This window comes from Lipotes vexillifer, unplaced genomic scaffold (assembly GCF_000442215.2).
Source record: "Lipotes vexillifer unplaced genomic scaffold, Lipotes_vexillifer_v1.1 scaffold942, whole genome shotgun sequence".
Taxonomy (NCBI): Eukaryota; Metazoa; Chordata; class Mammalia; order Artiodactyla; family Lipotidae; genus Lipotes; species Lipotes vexillifer.
In genome coordinates this window covers 641,817-659,064 of record NW_006798282.1, presented here as the reverse complement: position 1 = coordinate 659,064, position 17,248 = coordinate 641,817, and the positions used below count along the sequence as shown (strand labels likewise).

General features: G+C 57.0%; 2 protein-coding genes across 2 annotated transcripts in view; one reads left to right on the top strand and one right to left on the bottom strand.

The window, feature by feature from the left end:
• PRSS50 (serine protease 50) overlaps positions 1-1,996 on the top strand; it is a 5,794-nt gene extending 3,798 nt beyond the window's left edge. Inside the window, 3 exon segments of the mRNA XM_007470278.1 lie at positions 1,095-1,191; positions 1,193-1,262; positions 1,775-1,996. Coding sequence (XP_007470340.1) covers positions 1,095-1,191; positions 1,193-1,262; positions 1,775-1,996 — 389 coding nt within the window.
• A 2,531-nt stretch (positions 1,997-4,527) lies between these two features.
• Positions 4,528-12,092, bottom strand: TMIE (transmembrane inner ear). The gene is made up of 4 exons (XM_007470255.1): positions 11,997-12,092; positions 8,653-8,770; positions 4,925-5,074; positions 4,528-4,622 (listed from the first exon to the last, which is right to left on the bottom strand). Exons 1-4 carry the CDS (start codon positions 12,090-12,092, stop codon positions 4,528-4,530), a joined length of 459 nt encoding a protein of 152 aa, XP_007470317.1.
• Positions 12,093-17,248: the final 5,156 nt, after the last annotated feature.

Here is a 17,248-nt window from a genome sequence, read left to right as displayed (position 1 = left end):
CCTTTCCCTTTGAGGGTCTCAGCAGTGAATGTATCATGGCCATTTAGGTCTTAGGGGACCCAGATTGCCCTTGAACCCTCAGGCCCAGGCCGGGGTTGTAAATAGGACTTCCTTGAAGGTAGAGGGGGCACCGAGTAGTATCTTGCTGTCTGCACACAATCCCAGGGCATCTATGTCTTGAAGCAGAACAGCCAAGGTGAGAGGAGCAGGGTTCTGTGTCTGTAAAAGGCTCCCCAGAAGATCCCATGTGGCTGGCTAAGGGCAGTCAGCACCCAGAAGGTGGGAGTCACTGAGGGTCCACTCATGGCTCCCTCCCCCAGGAGTGGCCCTCAATCCCTCATCATCCCAATTTAGGAGCCCAAAGGGCAGGAGTGTTGTCCCAGGGCCGTCCAAGGGACCATTTCCTTATGAGCCCCAGGAATGTTCATTTCCTTCAGGGAACCCCTATTCTTTTCCCACAAGAGAGGCGCCCTTCCCTGTGGCCTCATAGAGCCAGCTTGCCTGAAAGCACCCACAGGGTCTCCAGCCTAGGGTGGGGTGGCTTTTTGTCATGCCTTCCATGGCCTATCTGAGGAATGGCTGGGAATGGTTGGAAGTCATCTCTCCCCTAGGAGCTCAGACTAGGGACAGGGATACAACTGAGAGAGCGGGGAGGGGAGTAAAGAGTGCCTGAGACCCACGGAGGGGAGTCTAGGGAAGCTTAGGGAAGGAAGAGGCCTTTGGGGAAAGCTTGAAGAAAAGGCAGGATTTGGACCTTAGATGGGCCTGGTAGGCTTTGGGGATAGAAGGAACACAAGAGCCAAGATGCTGAGATCAGAATGGACTCAATGGATAGTACTCTGCAGGATGTGAGACCAGGTCCAACAAGGCCAGATCATGGGTAGCCTGCTCCCAAGGTCTCTATGTCAAGGGGCCCTTGGGAAGCATCAGCTGGAGTGGTGGGTGGCCTATGCCTGGAGAGATCTCCAGAGCTGCTGTGAGGCAAGGAGAAGAGACTGGAGGAGTGGCGAAGAACAAAGGGAGGATGGACACAAAGCGGGCAGCCGTGGGCAGGAGCGAAACCGCCAAGCCTGAATGGGGCCCCTGTCCCACAGGTGTGTGGCCCCAGTTCAGGACCATCCAGGAGAAGGAAGTCACTATCCTGAACAGCACGGAGTGTGAAAGCCTCTACCACAGGTTCTCCAAAATCCCCTCTGATTCAGATCATCAGCTCCCAGATGATTTCTGCAAAGGACGTCAACAGGAGCAGTTTTGCTATGTGAGCACCTCTCCCCCTTGCTCACTTGCCTCCAAGGGCACCTGGCCAGGAATGGGGCTGGGGGCACAGGCGGGGAGGTGGGGAAGGGGATGGGGATGAGCAGGGCTGACTGAGGGGGAAGATAGGAAGATGTGGGAGGGGAGATTTGATGAGGAACGGAGATTTGATGAGGAACGGAGATTGGGAGGAAAGTGATGAAGGCTGGGGTGAGGGAGATGGGGAGAGGGGATGGATGGAGGTTGGAGATGAGGGAGAATGGGAGGTAGTGGGAAGATGGAGGGTGGGTGTTAAAGAGATGGGGGATGGAGAACTGGCAAGAGAGAGATGGGAGGTGGAGCCCTTTGAGGAAGGTCTCCTGGGTCAGGACCTCAAGGGCACCCCTCAGGTATGTGACACTCGGGGGCTGCAGGGAAGGTCTGATGTGAGGGCACCCTGCTTCTTCCTGAGCTGGATTAAGTCTCCCTTGGACCACATCTGGCCTCCTTTTTTTGTTTCCCCCACCCCTCCCCACAAGAGATAAGTGGTGAGCCCTTGGCCTGTCTTGTGGAGAGCATATGGTACCTGGTGGGAATGGTGATCTGGGGCCCAGGCTGCAAGAAGAGCAAGGCCCTGCCCATCTACCTACACATCTCCTCCTGCCAGCAGTGGGAACGCCTCAATGGGCAGACTCTGCCAGCCCCATCCAGGGCCCTGCTCCTGGCACTCCTGCTGCCCCTCAACCTCCTCGCTGTCCTCTGACACTCGTGCCGTTGTCTCTGGGTGCACCCTCCCTTGCCCGGGCCCCTCCTCACCCTCTGTGCCTAGAATGCTACGGGTGCAGCTCTCACAGCCCCGCAAGGCAGGGCAGAGACTAGGTGTTCAATTAAATGTTTCTCTTCCCCATGCTTCCTCCTTCCTGGGCCTGCTCCAGTGGGAGATGAGAGAACCAGACAGGGGTGGGATGGGTGACTCCGGGCAGTTTATACTGAAAAGTACAGAGCCCCAGGATCCGCCTCCATCCAAAGGTTCAGGGTGGCTCCCACAGAAGGTGGAGGGAGTGTGTAGGGATGATATTGGGGTCCGATGATGGAGGGCCTGGATACTAGGGTCAGATGATGGAGGGTCAGGCTGAAGCTGGAGCTGCCAGGACACAATGTGAGGCTGGGCATAAAGGTGCAGCTCTGTCTGGGCCAGGGAGGTAAGTGTGTTCTCCTTGACTTTGGCCCACCTTCTGGCCGGTGGCTAGAACATACCCTGTTTTTGCCCTGAAGCACTGTAGTGGACTTTGACCTTCCAGCCCTGTCCCCTGTCTGGAGACTGGGGCAGATGCCCCCTGGGATCAGATATTATCCCCACCATCATCAGACATGCCTGTCCATAAAGGGCTAGTGGAGGCCCAGGTCAGAGGTCAGGGAGGCATCTGGCAGGGCAGATGTACCCCGGGCCTGGACTTACCCCAGGCATTACCAGCTGCTTCTCTGACTTATAGTGGCCCCTGCTCCTCTGGGCTTCTGCTGCCCAGCCAACAGGAGGGCTCTGGCTTGTATGAGTAGAATGATCTTTGCCACAGCCATATGTATGAGAAGCCCATAGGCTGGAGCCCAAGGGCAGTCAGGGTTCCCACTTGGTGGCGCAGTGAGCACTCAGCTTCCACAGCAGGGCCTTCTGTAATCTCTCTGCTCCCTCATGGCTGTAAGACCCCATGCTCCTTCCCCCATGCCAGCCTGGTTCCCTCTTCTTGTGTAATAATGGTCCAGGTCCAGGTCAGAATCCAGGTTTGACTCCTCTGTGTCCCAAGCACCCACTTATTGAAACCCAGGGTGTGGAGCAGAGGCAAGTGGAGAGCAGGCGGCTTCCTCCCTGGTCCTGCTGCCCTGCCTCAGGGCTAGGCCCCACTGGCTGCAGCTGACCCTCTGCCTCTTGGCCACCACCTCTCCCTCCAGCTCATCTGAATTCAGGCTGGGAGAAAAGTCAGGAGAGGGAACGTCAGCCTGGCCTACACCACCTATCATTGATCACTGCATCACCCTCCACGTAAATGCTCCAGGGATGGGGCATCCTGAGGGGTCATCTCAGGTCACTCGGATATGAGAAGGCACTCAGCTTTATTTACAAATCTCTGCAGGCTGCAGAGGCAGCGTGAGCTTTGCCAGCAGCTCCCCCTGGCTCGGAAATCTCCGGTGTCTCCTTAGTCTCCAGGCCCAGGTCTGAGTACCTCAGTTGATGTTCGCTGCCATCTAGAAACCCCTCTCTGCATCTCCCCTCCCCAAGGATTCAGTCCCCAGGTCAAGTTTGAGCCTTCACCTTCTGGCTAGCAGTGCTTCTTTTAGGCACCGTTGTTAAGAATGGAAGAGGAAGCTCTGTGCTGTTATATTCAGCACGGGGAAGGCTGGTTCCTGCCTCAATCCCTAACAGCCCCCTGCGGTGATCTCCTGGGGCGCTGACACCTGCTACCACAGCTGAGCCTAGAAAGGGCCAGCAGAAAAACCCAGAGTCCCCCTTGGCTTCTCAAATTTTCCCTGGATTCCCAAGATGGGGCCCTTCTCTCTCTGGCCCACTGGCCTCAACCTTCTGCACCCCTGCAGCCCCTAGCCCTGAGCCCATGGGCCTCGTGCTAGGCCCTCCAGCAGCCTCAGCTGCATCACAGCGTGTAAGACAAGTGTACCCATTGCTTAGAGCTCGGTATCTGCTATGCTGGGGGTCCTGCTTCTGGTCTCCCTCTGCTCACTGCCCTGGGCCAGAACCCCTGCCAGGCTTGGGGCAGCCCCCTCACCACCAGAGCTGCTATCCAGCTGAGTCCGAGAACCTTCTGCTGCCCCTGCTTCCCCCAGTGACCCTCTCCCTCCTCATGGCCAGCCTGGTGTGACCTCACATCTAGCCCATCCGGGTCAACCCTCCCCTTCCAAAAGGAAACCCACATCCCATTACCCCTTTAGCTGCTGCTGTGCCTGGCAGAAGAGGGGACAGAGGCATGTATGGGTGGGTAGAGGCCACTTTGGATCTACAGAGGGACAGTGGCCCAAGACCACCTCTGCTGAGTGGCCACGTGGAGGGGGTGACAGGAGTGGAGTCCAGGCTGGGAGGCAGCACACCTAGTACAGGCATATCCTTGCCCCAGTAGGCTCTAGGACAGGGGCCTGGGCCTCAGCAACCCCCTCTGAGCAGGGAGAGGGTGTTCTGCAACCTCTATGCTCCATGTATGAGCTTGGAGTTTAAGATGTCTGGACTCTGGCCAGGACTATGAGCCCCAGGGCCAGCTAGCCCCAGCCTCCGCCTCCAGGAAGCTCTCTTCATTTGTCTTCTCTCTTCTTGGCCTCATTCTTCTCATCCTCCTCCACCTTGACGGCCACTGTATCCACACTGTCCTTCTTCCTCTTCTTGTCATCTGCGGAGCAGAGGGAAGGGGGCAACAGGAGTGAGGCAGCGTCCCAGGGCCTGCACCAGAGCCTCCCAGTCCAGCCCTTCATTCCTTCTTCCTTCCAAAGCTCTCCTACCTGCAGAACAGCTCCTTGTTTTCCCTGCCTCACTCGGACCCATTTCTTTGCTCTGGTCTCCAAAAACAGGGCTGGGTCCCCTCCCTGAACCAGGTGGAGGGGAGGAATAGGGCAACTCTGGGTGGCAGGACCGAGGAACTGGCCAGTGTGGCAGAGTCGGAGGGTGGCGGGGCTGGGGGCCAGGACTGCTCACCTCCAGGGATTTCCGTGAGCTCGTTGAGGGGAGGCACAGTCTCTAGTTTGTCCGTGTACATCTTGGCTGCCTTTCGCTGTAGGTACCGGGCTTCAATCTCCTTCCGGGTCCGTGGCACGCGGCAGTTGAAGACACAGCAAAGAGTGATAACTACGGGGAGGACAGAGCAGGCTTGGCAAGGGCCAGAGCTCAGACACCCCAGGAATGGTGCCCAAATTTCAGGCCTGTCTCCATCTACCTATGTGTGTCCCACCCAGGAGGCCCTCTCAGGAGGCTCCACATTTTGACAAAACCCCTGTGGGCTCTGGGATTTTCAAAATACCTTTCCTGAGCCGGGCTGGCTTCATATAGTAGGCCCACTTTCAGGAGGGCCTTGTGCTTGGTTTGTTATTCTGCTGTCACTTCCTTGAAATTCTTAATGATTTTTGAACAGAGGGGCTCACAATTTCATTTTGCACTGGCCCCGTATATTGTGTTACCAGTCTTGGTTCTGGTGGGTCTTTCTGACTGGACTGAGAGGTCCTGGAGGGCAGGCAGTGGGCTGGACCACGACTCAAGCTACAGCCTCCTGGAGGGTGTCCTGTGCTTCTAACCCAGGCCTCTGGGCTCCTGTGCATCCTAGTTTTTCCTCCCCAGGCTCCTGAGAGCACCTCAGACCCTGGAGGACATGGCTGCACCCTCCTCAACCTCCCTGAGGACAAGCCAGGGCTGCTCCTGGCTGTGAGAGCGTGAAAGAGGGCACAGACCTTGCCCCAGCGCGTTCACCTCAGACGGAGTTATTCCAGGAGTGGTTTTCTGGCTCAGGGCAGCTGTGCCCACGCAAGCTGGCCAGGGCATGGAGCTGGCCTGTCTAGGGATGGGCAGGGCAGGGCTGCCAGGACCCAGCTGGACTGAGTTTATTTTTCTAAGGCCCCTACAGTCTGACCACCTTGGCCCCAGCCTCAGGGGAGGGGATGGAGCTGCTTCCTATTATAAATCAGATGACCAGACATAACTTCCTGACAGACTCCTAGGGGCAGGAGGGCCAGGCAGAACAAGTCAGGCCTATTTTGGGGAAGATAGATCAGACCCATGTGGCCTGGGCTGGAGCACCCCTTGGGGTCGTCTTGTGCAACCCCTTCAGCCAATGTTGTGGTCCCACTGAGTCTCCCCCAGACTCACAGAATGAAAGAAAACAAATGAATGAGATGGTTTCAAAGCCTTTGTGGCTGAGGACAGGACTGGACTCTTGAATAAATGGATGGGGTGTCAACAGCATCCAGGAACACATGGTGGGGGGTTAGTTGTGCAAGGGTCCCAGCAGTAGGTCTGCCTTTCTTACCCAAAAACCTGGGTTCCGGTCCTCTCCAGACCCCTGTATGCCAGAGGTCCAAGGTTGGACCTCCACCCTACTGGCTTGGACCACCTCTTCCAGCTACCCCACCAGGTGCCTCCACAGGACCATGCCCATGCTCTCTGCAAAGGCTGGGGGCCTGGGCTTTAAAGGGAGCTCAGCCACAGCTATTGGCAGTCAGAGCAGGGCTCAAGCACCGCCCCTCACTCCAGGCCTGCCCCACCCAGCCTGGCCTGTTTGCTTCTCTTCAAAGAGGAGAGAAACAGAGTTCCTTGGATCTAGTTGCAGGCCCAGGCAGGGGCTTGGGATGGGAGTCCCCAGGCTGGAGGGGACCCCGAAGAGGTACCCCATCAAACTCCAGCTCTCTCCACAAGGTTCTGGGGGTGCTGCTCCACAAACAGCTGTACCACCTAGGCCCAAGCAGACAGGGAAGCGGGAAAGATGTTTCCTCCCCAGGAGATGGCGTTCCCTACTCCCTAGAGCCCTGCATAGAGGGTAACAAATGCTAACCTGTTGCTCAGAGGCCTTTGGGACTACCCCTTACCTTTCTCTAGGAAATGGGTTTAGGAGTGGAAGTCTGTCTGTGGTTGCGGCCCAAGTGCCTTTTTGGGCCTGACACTGCAACTTTCCTATGTGGCCCCAGGTACTTCTACCATCTAGGGCCAAGCAGAGCCCTGCAGAAACCATTGTGTGTCTTGAGGCCCCATGGTGCCCTCATCCTTGCATTGCTCCTGTGGCCCCTGCAGGGCAGATACCTCCCCCAACCCTGCCTCTTGGTACTGGGGGTTATTCCCCTCTCTGGGCATGTGAGCTGGGGCTGCAGCCACAGCTGTTTTTCTGTGGTGCCTCCACTCAGAAGCCTGGCTGATCATTGGCTAGGAGCAAAATGCAGGCTCTTGCTCCCACTCCAGCCGGGAAGACATGGGGGCGTGGAAGGGCACTTCTGGTGCCAGGAGAAGCACGTGCAAATTAGAGGTCCTTGTCTCCCCTGGAGCCCCCGCATCTGGATGGGCCCTTGTGATCAGCCCTGCCCCCAGGATAGCTCCAGCTAGAACTTAAATGCTCCTTTAGCCCCTGACCTGGGTGCACTCAGTAAACATCTTATGGGGGTTATCTGAGACCTATGTGGAGGCCATTTCCTTGCACCTCTGCCCACACTGTACCTCTGCCTGTAATGCCTTTCCAGCTGCCTAACACAAAACCACTCATCCATCCTACCGATCTACAGCTTGGAGGACCCCTGCTCCATGAACCCTTTGCTGGGGGAGTGTGTTTTCCTTCTTTTTACTGCCTGTGCCCCACTCCTCCCTTTGGCCTGTAGGAACCTCTGTCAGACTCTGCTTTGTACCCAGGCGGCCTCTGCCATCCAGTCGGCGTTTCTCGGCCCCCTTTTCCCCAACTCCAGACCCCAACTCTGGAAGGACAACTGAAGGGAGCATGCCAAACCGGCTTCTGTTGCGACTTCGCATCAAACAACTCCCATGTCCGAGAGAGGAAGGGGTCTCCTGTTTTTGACTGAGGTGGGTGTGAGTCATTCCAGGGAAATGGTATTTGACAATGCAGGGTTTGCAGCCTGGGAGCCACATTTGCTGGGTGTCTGGGGAGCCTTTGGGCTGAGCTGCAGCCAAGGGTGGCCTTGCTGGGGCCCCTGGGTGTGGGTGTTTTAAGCTGGCCAAACTGCAGAAAAAGCATGAGGAGGCCAACGATAGGGAAAAATGACACGTCTTCGTCCTGGTTCAGTGGAGTCCCCTGTAATTACCATAATTGCCATGTGGCTGCATCGCCGGTCGGGCAGAATACTTCAAGTCACCACCGGCCTGTCAGCCCTCCACAGGGACTTTGTGTGGATCAGGAGGTGCCAGAAACCACAGCGGGCCTCCTGTGGGCGCCTGGCCTGCCTGCACTGCCCGGAATTGCTGCTCTGAGCCCCTGGGGGTGGAGCGGGGGTGGGGGTGGGGGGCCCACATGCCGTGGAGTGCCTAGGCCTGTGGGCCACGGCCACGGAGCCTGCGCGTCCGGAGCCTGTGCTCTGCAAAGGGAGAGGCCACAACAGTGAGAGGCCCGCGTACCGCAAAAAAAAAAAAAAAATTGGGAATATATTCGTACAAGCCAGCAGTTAGTGTCCTGCCAAATAAGTCCCATGGTGACATGTGAATGTAGTTATTATAAAGAAAAATCAGCCTCAAATAAAGCGTCAAAATTTCCAAATTTAAAATCTCCCTTCTCCGTAAAAACTTCCTGTAATTTTCCCTAGAGGCAGGGCCCTAATCTGAGGTCGGGGGGGGGGGGGGGGGGGGGGGGGGGGGGGGGGGGTGGAGGGGTGATGAGGCGGTGCTGGGCTCCCGCTGTGTTGTGGCAGCGGCAGGGGGCGGTGATGGGGGGAGCAGCTACTCACTGATGGACAACACGAAGAGCGAGAAGATGCCCACCACGTGCCACAGGCGCATATCCCAGAACACCACCGTCTCCTTGGTCAGCGGGGGCGGCTTGGGCTTGGGTGGGGCCGTGCTGGGCTGTGGGTCAGGAGAGAGTGGAATGAGCCAGGCAGAGGCCAGGGGCTGGGACGGGGCCGAGAGAGGCCCAGGTCTCAGCAAGCACTCACTCAGTCCAAACATTTCAGAATCTCCTAGAATCAAGTGTCTTAGACATTCATAAACAATGCCTCGGACCTTGGGAAGTTCCAGATCTAGAACGGGAAGAGGGTAAAGCCCCAGAACCATGGAGTTGGGAACTTGGAGTGCAAGGGTTGATGCTTGAGGAAACCAAAGCCCAAGGGGCAAAGGTGGATGGCTTGTCCCAGTCAGGTTCAAGGGCCCTTCTCTCCTCCTGCTCCAGCCCTGGGCTCCTCCACACAGGCAGACGGGGTCTCAGGACCAAGGCCAGAGGCAAGGCGAGTCCTGTCCTGTGGGACTTTGTTCACATGTACCTCCAGTGTGGAGTGGGGTGTGGAACTGGAGTCAGGGCTCCGTGACTCTGTTACTTGACCAGGACTCCCACCAGGTGGCCTCAGCAGTCACCTGTCCTACCTGAGTCACCGCCTCTGACCAGAAGGCTAGGCCAGAATCCTCACAAAACGGGTCTAGATAATTTGTCTGAAATGCAGTAGCGACACCTGGCGGCCAAAAGCTGTAAGCACGGCTGGAGCAATCGTGAGCAGAGCACAGCGCGCCACTTCCCACCTTCCCAGTAGGACCCCACCCTGTCTTGGGAGTCTGAGGGGACATGGCCCTGCTCTGGTGGGTGGGAGCAAGACCTATCCATGACCTGTGGGGCTGAGAGGGATATGACCCCATCTCTGTCACCAAGTTTGGCTGAGGGGTGTGGATGGGGGTTAGTACTTGGAGGGAGAGGGGATCCTGGGGCGGCTGTGCAGTGCCTTGTCCCCTGATTAACCAAATAAGGACAGACATGAGGAGTCTCTTCCAGCTCTCCGGGAAGGAAAAGCAACCCGCAGCTCAACCATCTGTCCAGTCTTTGGTCTGGTCCATAAGCATGGACGGGGCGCCTACCAAAAGCCAGGTACTTCATCTAATGGGCACCACCCTTCAGCATGTATTGGGGACACGTGGAGAGGATCAGCAACCTGTCCCAGGTAACCCAGAGGATCTGTGTGCCCAAGAGTGGTACATGAGTCCTGGCTCTTTTCTCTTAACCAAGGCAAACTGGGGTAGGAGACTTCTTTTCTCTAGGTCTCGGTTTCTCCATCTGTTAACTTGAGTGGGATGGTTCCAGCGGTCTCTGGGAAAGCTCTCTACACAATCTGAGTGGTAAAACTGACAAGATATCCTTTCTCAGCATCATCCCAGGGGCCTGGACCCATTTGTGGGCTCAGACACATGTCTGTGGGGTCTGGCCCATGTGTGGGGGGTTGGGGCACACATATGGGGTTAGGGCTGGGCACTGTGGGTATAGGGCACGTGCGGTTGGATACACATGCATGTGGTTGGGCACCCATCTGTAGAGTCAGGGCCAAGGTCTGGGCAGTGGCAGGGTTCCCTGAAACTAAGGCTCAGTGTGTTGGCCCAATTGGGTTGTATAACTGGAAGATTCTGAGGGCCACAGTAAAGATCTCAGATTCAGAGCCTGGGCAGCCAAGAGCTCACTTCTTACACATTCTTGTTCCAGCTTTGTTCAAGACACCCTGATAGGGGTCTTGGGTAGAGGGAAACAGGTAACAGTTGGGCATCTCCTTGTGGGCACTGCTAAGGGTCTGAACTCAAGCTTGGAGGCCTGGCCGCCATCAGAACCTCACAGGCTGATGGAGGGTGATGCCTGTGGGTGGGGTGGGTGGTGCCATGGACCCCAGCCCTGCTCATCTTTCTGGTGCTTCCCTGGATCGCCTGGACTCAGCCAGGCCCTCGTTCAGGCTGTAGGCAGATGGCAGGCAGATGGCAGGCAGATGGACTTGAAATGCAGTTTCCCTTGATGGGCTGGGAGAAGATGTCTTCCTGGGGGCTGAGGGAAGAATCCTTGGCTCAGAAGTGAGTTGACCCCCACGCTCAGGCTTCTCCTACACCCAGACCAGCTCAGTTTCTGCGCCTGAGGCCTCAGGGCAGCTGGTGAGGGGACCAAGTACACTCCATGGGGCTCAAGCCAGCCTGGCTCCCCTTACAGGGACACTAGAGCTGACATCTGACTCCAGCCCAGCCTTCTGATCACACCCCCTGGTCAGCAGCAGGAACAGGGGGTGCAGGGCTCTGTCTCCATGTACCTCAGACCCACCAGTTCAGGGCTGTGTCCCCTCAGACCCCACGGAACAAGTGCCCTGTTCTCGCTCTCCCATCTTGTCCCCCAGCACCTGCCCCTTGAGGGCTCTCCTGGGTGCTTGGCTGTCTCTTACACTTCTGCTTCCCTGCTCTCTCCACTCTGCCACTGCCTACAAGGCTCTGACCCCACTCCTCCCTTGTCCTGCCTCTTGGGCCTTCTCCCTCCAGCCTAATGCTCCAGAATTTTGGGTCTGGTCAGCCTCTTTGCCCCCCCTTCCTGGCTTGGCAGGAAGGGGGTACGGAGGGGCTAGCCAAGGAGGCTGCAGATGGCCCCCACCCTTCCCTCCCTGGCCCCAGCCAGGCTCCTGGCCAACCCCCCAGCCGTCCTCTTCACCTCTTCCTGGGCGATCTTAGCAGCTCCTTACGGTTCTCCCAACTGTGTGCCCTCTTCTGATTTATTCTCCTTCCTAACCAGGACTCATGACTCTTGCCCGCTCAGAAACATTTGCTAGCTCCCAGTTATCACCAGGACCAAGTAAGACCCTGAGTCCTTGGGCCCTGCCCTGCTTGCCCCTCCCCTCCAGGGCCTAGTGTGCAGCATGGAGTCTAACTCAACACATGGCTGCTCTAGGAAGGGTGTCCTCACCCTCCTGCCTCCCACCCACCACCTTCAACCTCACTAGACCAAAGATTAGAATAGGGGCTGAGTGTCCCCCATCAGACACTCGCTGATGGCCGGCTGTGTCTCCAATCAGACCGGGAATCCCTAAGGTCAGGGTGAGTCTCCCCCATCAGAATGATGTTCCTGAAATCAGAGGCTGTGCCCTCCCATCCGACCAAGGACACTAAGATTGGGGGCCGGGTCACCTCCACAGCCTGGAAGCACTTGGGATAGAGCTGTGTCTCCCCATTAAGTCAGGTCCTCTAGGGCAAGAGGAAGGGAAAAAACAGCTCCTGGTCAGAAAGGCGCCCCCCAACCCTCTGCCTGGAGGGTGACAGCCACCCCGAGCCCCTCCGCGCCGCCCCGCCTCACCTCCACCAGCTGCCCGGCGACCCCCGCGAGGCAAACCCCCAGGGCGGCGCCGCCCAGCGCCCAGAGCGGCCCCGCGCCTAGCCGCTGCCCCGCCATCTTCGCGCGCTCCGCGCAGCTCGGCAGCAGGTCAGGGGAGCCGAGGGATGCCTGCTGGGCCGCCTTGGCTCGGTGACTAAACCCCTGGCCAGCCGGCGCTCGGCGGTGGCGATCTGGTCTCAGGCAGGCTGCGAGTGGGCATCATTTATTCATTGTCGGTGTCTGGTTCCACTCTGGGTGGAGGGCCCGCCCCTCTCCGGAGATCACACTCCAGACTCCGCACTCCCCTAACCCGACCGAGACCGACATAGGGCCGGGAGTGGGTGGGCGGGAGGACAGGCTGGGGTTAGGTCCTTGAACAACAGGTCCCACCTTCCCTTCCCCACTCCGGCCTCAGTTTATTCATTTGGGACAAAAGGGAGGGGCTGGAATCTGCTGATCTAGGAGGCCCTTCCCATTCTGACGTTCTAAATTTGAAAAACTGTACTGGACCCAGATTGGGGGTGCTGGGAATGGCATGGCAGGCAGGTTGCCATGGTGACAGGTGCTCGGGGATGTCCTGGGCTTTCTGGGCTGGCTTCCTGCCCAGAGGCAGCTCTGGTCACCCTGGACACCAGAGCAGGGGGGAGGGAGAGGGGGAACAGGGGATGGCATGGTCAGAGTAGCCAGCTGCGGGTGTGATGGAAGGTTCCTGAAGGAGCCAGCATCTGTGACCCCACAGGACAGGGTGGGCTCCCCCTGGAAGGGCTGGAGGATCATATTCTGTTTCTGATTGATCCTCAGCCTCTGCCCCAGCCTGAGCTCTGACTCTCACTCCAGTCTGAGCCATGACCCTGACCTCACACTGAACCTGGCCCACACTGCACTCTGGTCCTGACCTCAGAGTGAGCCTTGACAACCCAGGGACTGAGGGAGGGAGGCTCGGAGGAGCTGTGGAGACCTGGGGAGGACTTTGGAAGAGGGGTGGGGAGGCCTGCGATAGGGAGACTCCTCTGATCCATCCTCCCCCCTCTCTCCTTTCCTTCCTTCCTTCCATTATTATTAATCTGAGAAGCAGCCCAGGTGTTGGACCCCTGCATTCCTCATCACCAAGGGCACCAGTGGAGACCTGTGCAGGCTGGGGTGCTTTGGGCCTTGGGCCTGCCCTCAGAACTGGGGACCCCGTAGATCCAGAGTCTTTTGCGGCTCCTGCCTGGTGGTGCCATAGATGGGCAAGGACCAAGGCAGGCTGCAGCAGAGAGAAGAGGGCCAGCTGCGGATACCTACAGGCGTCAGGGCCAGGAGATGACAGGGCAGGCAGGAAAATGAGAAAACCACTGGCAAAGGACAGCTGGTCCATCGAGAAGACCCTTGACAGTGGGTGGCAAAGTCTGGGGACTGGGTGGGCTGGGCCACCCCACACTCCCCAGGCTTGCCTTCGTCAGGCAAACAAGAATTTCGCTGAATCCCAAATCACTTGCTGCAGCTCTCTGCCCACCATTTCCTCAGGCCATCTGTTACGAAAGCCACACTGACCAGCCAGGGAGGTCACCCTTGGGACAATGGGGTCAGAGAAGCCTTGGCTGGACTGGGCTGAGGTTAGTGAGCCTGACACTGGCCTTGAGTAAACCATTACTCCTCTCTGCTTTGATGTCCTCATCTGTGGAATGCAGAGGGCAAGACTCTCATCACAGAGCTGATGGGAGGATTATATGATCTAACGATTATGGGAGTGATGAGTACAAGCTGGCTCTCCTTGATGGGACAGCTCAGCCCAGGAGGGGAGGGTGTCATTGCTTCTTTCCATCCAAAAGGGAGGGAAAGCCCAGTGAAGAAATCTGAAAGGGAATACAATCATGTGTGTCCCCAGTGTCCCCTGATATGGCCTCTGCTCCAGGTGGGCTTTACCTCTCAGCAGGCTGTTGAACACAGCTAAAATGTCACTGTATGCTATTTATCATATACCTATTTCCCAGAGCTTTTTCCCAATACAACATCCTAGATCCCCACATCCCCCAAACAGTGTCAATACTGTCACGCAGGCTTTGGAGTCAAACTGACTTAAAAAAACAAGATGGCCCAAAAGGCTTAGTGCAGTTTTAAGCTTTAATAACCTCAGAAGTATAAAGCTGCAAACTTACAAGAGACACCATTTGAAAGTTTAATTATTTAAATTTCCTTTTTTGCCCTTTGAAGATGGCAAAACTTGACAGAAAAAAATTAAAGTTATCCAAAATTCACGATGAAATTAGCATAAAGAAAATATAAGGAATGAAACTTTCAAATTATGTTTCTTGTAAATTTGTAGTTTTATACTTTATAACTTCTGAAGTTATTAAATCTGAAAATGGAGACTTATGGGTCATGGTCATATTGACAGCTGTGAGCTCTTAGTGGGCTACCGAACCGCTCCAAGCTTCAATCCCTCATCTGTAAAATGGGTATAACTACAGTATCATGGCACCTGCACATTACAAGCCCTCAGTAAATGCAAGTCGTTATGATTATTGCTGTCGCTGTTGTTAAAGGCAGTGTGAAATTACATTTTATGAAACCCAACTATACTTGGTTCAGTCAATTCCTTATTCTCGAATATTTGTGTGTTTCCAGTTTTCCAGTGTTAAACACCGTAGTGAGAGGGCCATCCTGAAAGCTAAAGCCTTTTCCACCTTTTTATTCCTCCCCCTGTTTACTTGTGAAGAATTGAGGCCCAGAGAGGGGTTGTGTCCTACCTAAAGTCACTCAGGACCTGGGGCCTCAAACTCAGTTTTCAGCTCCTAACTCAGAGCTCTGCTCACTGTCCAGTACTGTTTCTACTTCTTATGAGGGTCTCCATATATTCCAGCACCCCACTCCAAGTTGGGCCCTCAGGTCTCGGGTGGTGGAGCTCTGGACCCCCATGCTCTCCAGCCTGGCTTCCCTGGAAGGTAGTGTTCCCTCCATGCATGGTGGCATGAATGCTGGCCTGCAGAATCCTGTTTGTCCCTTGTGTATTATTTTTAGCTCCTTTGGGTTTCCTGTAGGGATCCAGTCCAGCCTCCAGGGATCTCTGGGTTGGAAGCTGTGGGCAGAGTCATTTGGCAGGGGCCAGCGGACACTGTGGACATTCTCTTCTGGAGCCTGAAACCCCAGAGCTCAAGGTTCAGCTCTGGGGAAGCAGCGGGTAGGGAGCGAGGATCCTCCTAGTCACAGAGCCAGGCTGAGATCCAGTGCATCTTGGACTCAGCCTGGGCTGGGGTTGGGGGCTGGCTGGCCTAGGCCTGTGACACAGTGACTGGGGCCTGTTGGGAGCTGGCAGCCTCTGACCTTGTTGGCCTCGGGCCTGGCCCAGAATAGCTCTGGGGCTGAGCTGGGCCTGGGTGAGACCTGTGTGTTCATCAGCATGTGTTTATGTCCCAGGGCACTCAAGTACGTGGGAATACACATGCACTCTGCACTGGCCTCTCTGCATGCCTGGGTCTCTCAGTGCACGTTCTATGGAGCAGTGTGTGAGTCTGCACACGTGCACATGTACAGAGCTGCCACCCAAGTTATGCAATATGGAGGCCCTGCCAGTGGGTTCAATAGCAGATGGGTCCGTGTGACACAGGTAAGTGTACACACCACCATATTCCTGTGACTGTGGAGTCATGTATGTGTGCAGGGGGTGTAGGAGAGGTGCAGGTGGGTGTGTGCACATCTGTGGTGGGGTTGGGTAAGGGCCCTGGGCTGTACTGCGGGGGGCCAAGGGCAGGTGGACCAAGTGGAGGCTGTCTTTTGGGCACTACCGGGCACTACAAATTATCAACAACGCTGGGAGAGAGGCTGGGCAGGTCTTGCCCCATTTATCAGGTGTAAAACTAGGCTTGGCAATGGCTGTGATGCTACCCAGTGAGTGGGGAATGAGTGAGGGAAGACCAGCCCCCAGCCTTCCAATTCCCCTAGATGTGGCTGAACAGGAAATCTAGGCTCTGGGGAGGAAGTCAACAAGGCGCTTCTCTTCCTGCTTGAGCCCAGGCAGCACTGCCTTCCCTCAGCTACAGGTACAGATAAGGAAACTGAGGACCAGAGAGGGGGAAGGGCTGGCCCAGAGACACCCAGCACAAGATTAGATCCCTCCTGCTCAGGGCCTGGCCTGCCTGCCCTGTTTGTTGCCGAGTGGTGGGACCTACGCTCCTGGATCACCTTACTCTCTCCACATGTGGCTATGGCCACTCTTCAGCCCTTGGCCCTTCCTCCCAAGGCCCAGAGACCTCTTGCCTGCCCACCGCAATGTGCCAGGCCACTCACAAACCCGCCAAGACCCTGCTCATCTGTGAAGGAATGCTTGCAACCCGCCATGTACTCCACTGGGGATCTCTCTTCAGCCTGGCAGGACGGGGCATGCCTCCCACCAGCTCAGACTTGAGTAGAGCGTTGGTGGGCCATCCTTTCTGCATTTCCACTGCCTGTCTCTGGATGGGGCCTCTCGGCCTCAGTGTTGTCAGCCGTGAAAGGGGCAGTGACGTGGGTCATTCCCTGGAATCCGCGTGCCTCAGTAAGTGAATGGAGAACCGGAGGCAGACAGCAGACTCCTTTGTTACAGGCTTGAACCGTGGGCCCTCCCCCTGCCGGGAGGTCCGCTGGAACAAGGCTTCCCCGCCACCTTTTCCAAGGTCGCAGGCCCTGGCGCGCAGACAACCGCTGGCTTCACGCTCTACCGGGCCATGTTGAGACTCAGGAGTGCGGGCAGGGGACTTCCCCAAGGTCACTCAGGAGTGGCCGCTGGCCACGGACACCCCGCCCACCGGGGGTAGCCGGCCACAGGTTTCATGAACCCACCTGGTGCTCCTCTTGTGCCGGCCCCGGTGACTGGTGCGGGCGGAGGAAGGTCACCGGGCTGCACCTAGGCCCGCAAGGAGTCAGAATGAGGGCGGAGGGGAGGGGAGGGGAGGTGAGGGGGATTGGAAAAGATCCCGCCGGGACGAGGAAACCAAGACTGCTTCCTAGACACACCCAGGCTCTCCTGGGCGTGAGCAAGAGCGTGTGCGTGTGTGTGTTGGGGGGAGCGAGGGGCGGGTCAAGCTCCCACCTCCTGTCCTCCTTCTCCCAACTCCCCACTGTGTCCCAGGAGACTTCAGACCCCGGAAGACAGCACACTGAGACTTCAGGAGAGCCCTAGTGCACGGGGCAGATGGACGCCAAGCCCCGCCTACTTCCAGGCAGGCCCCCGCCCTTGACTCGTAGCGGTACCCGGAGGCGAGGCGGGGACGGGGGGG

Coding starts and splice junctions, on each gene's coding strand:
- TMIE (XM_007470255.1), bottom strand. CDS start 12,092: ATGGCGGGGCAGCGGCTAGGCGCGGGGCCGCTCTGGGCGCTGGGCGGC. Junction 5,075..8,652: donor GCTCTTCGTGTTGTCCATCA/GTGAGTAGCTGC, acceptor TCCTCCCCGTAG/TTATCACTCTTTGCTGTGTC. Junction 4,623..4,924: donor GCTCACGGAAATCCCTGGAG/GTGAGCAGTCCT, acceptor TCTGCTCCGCAG/ATGACAAGAAGAGGAAGAAG.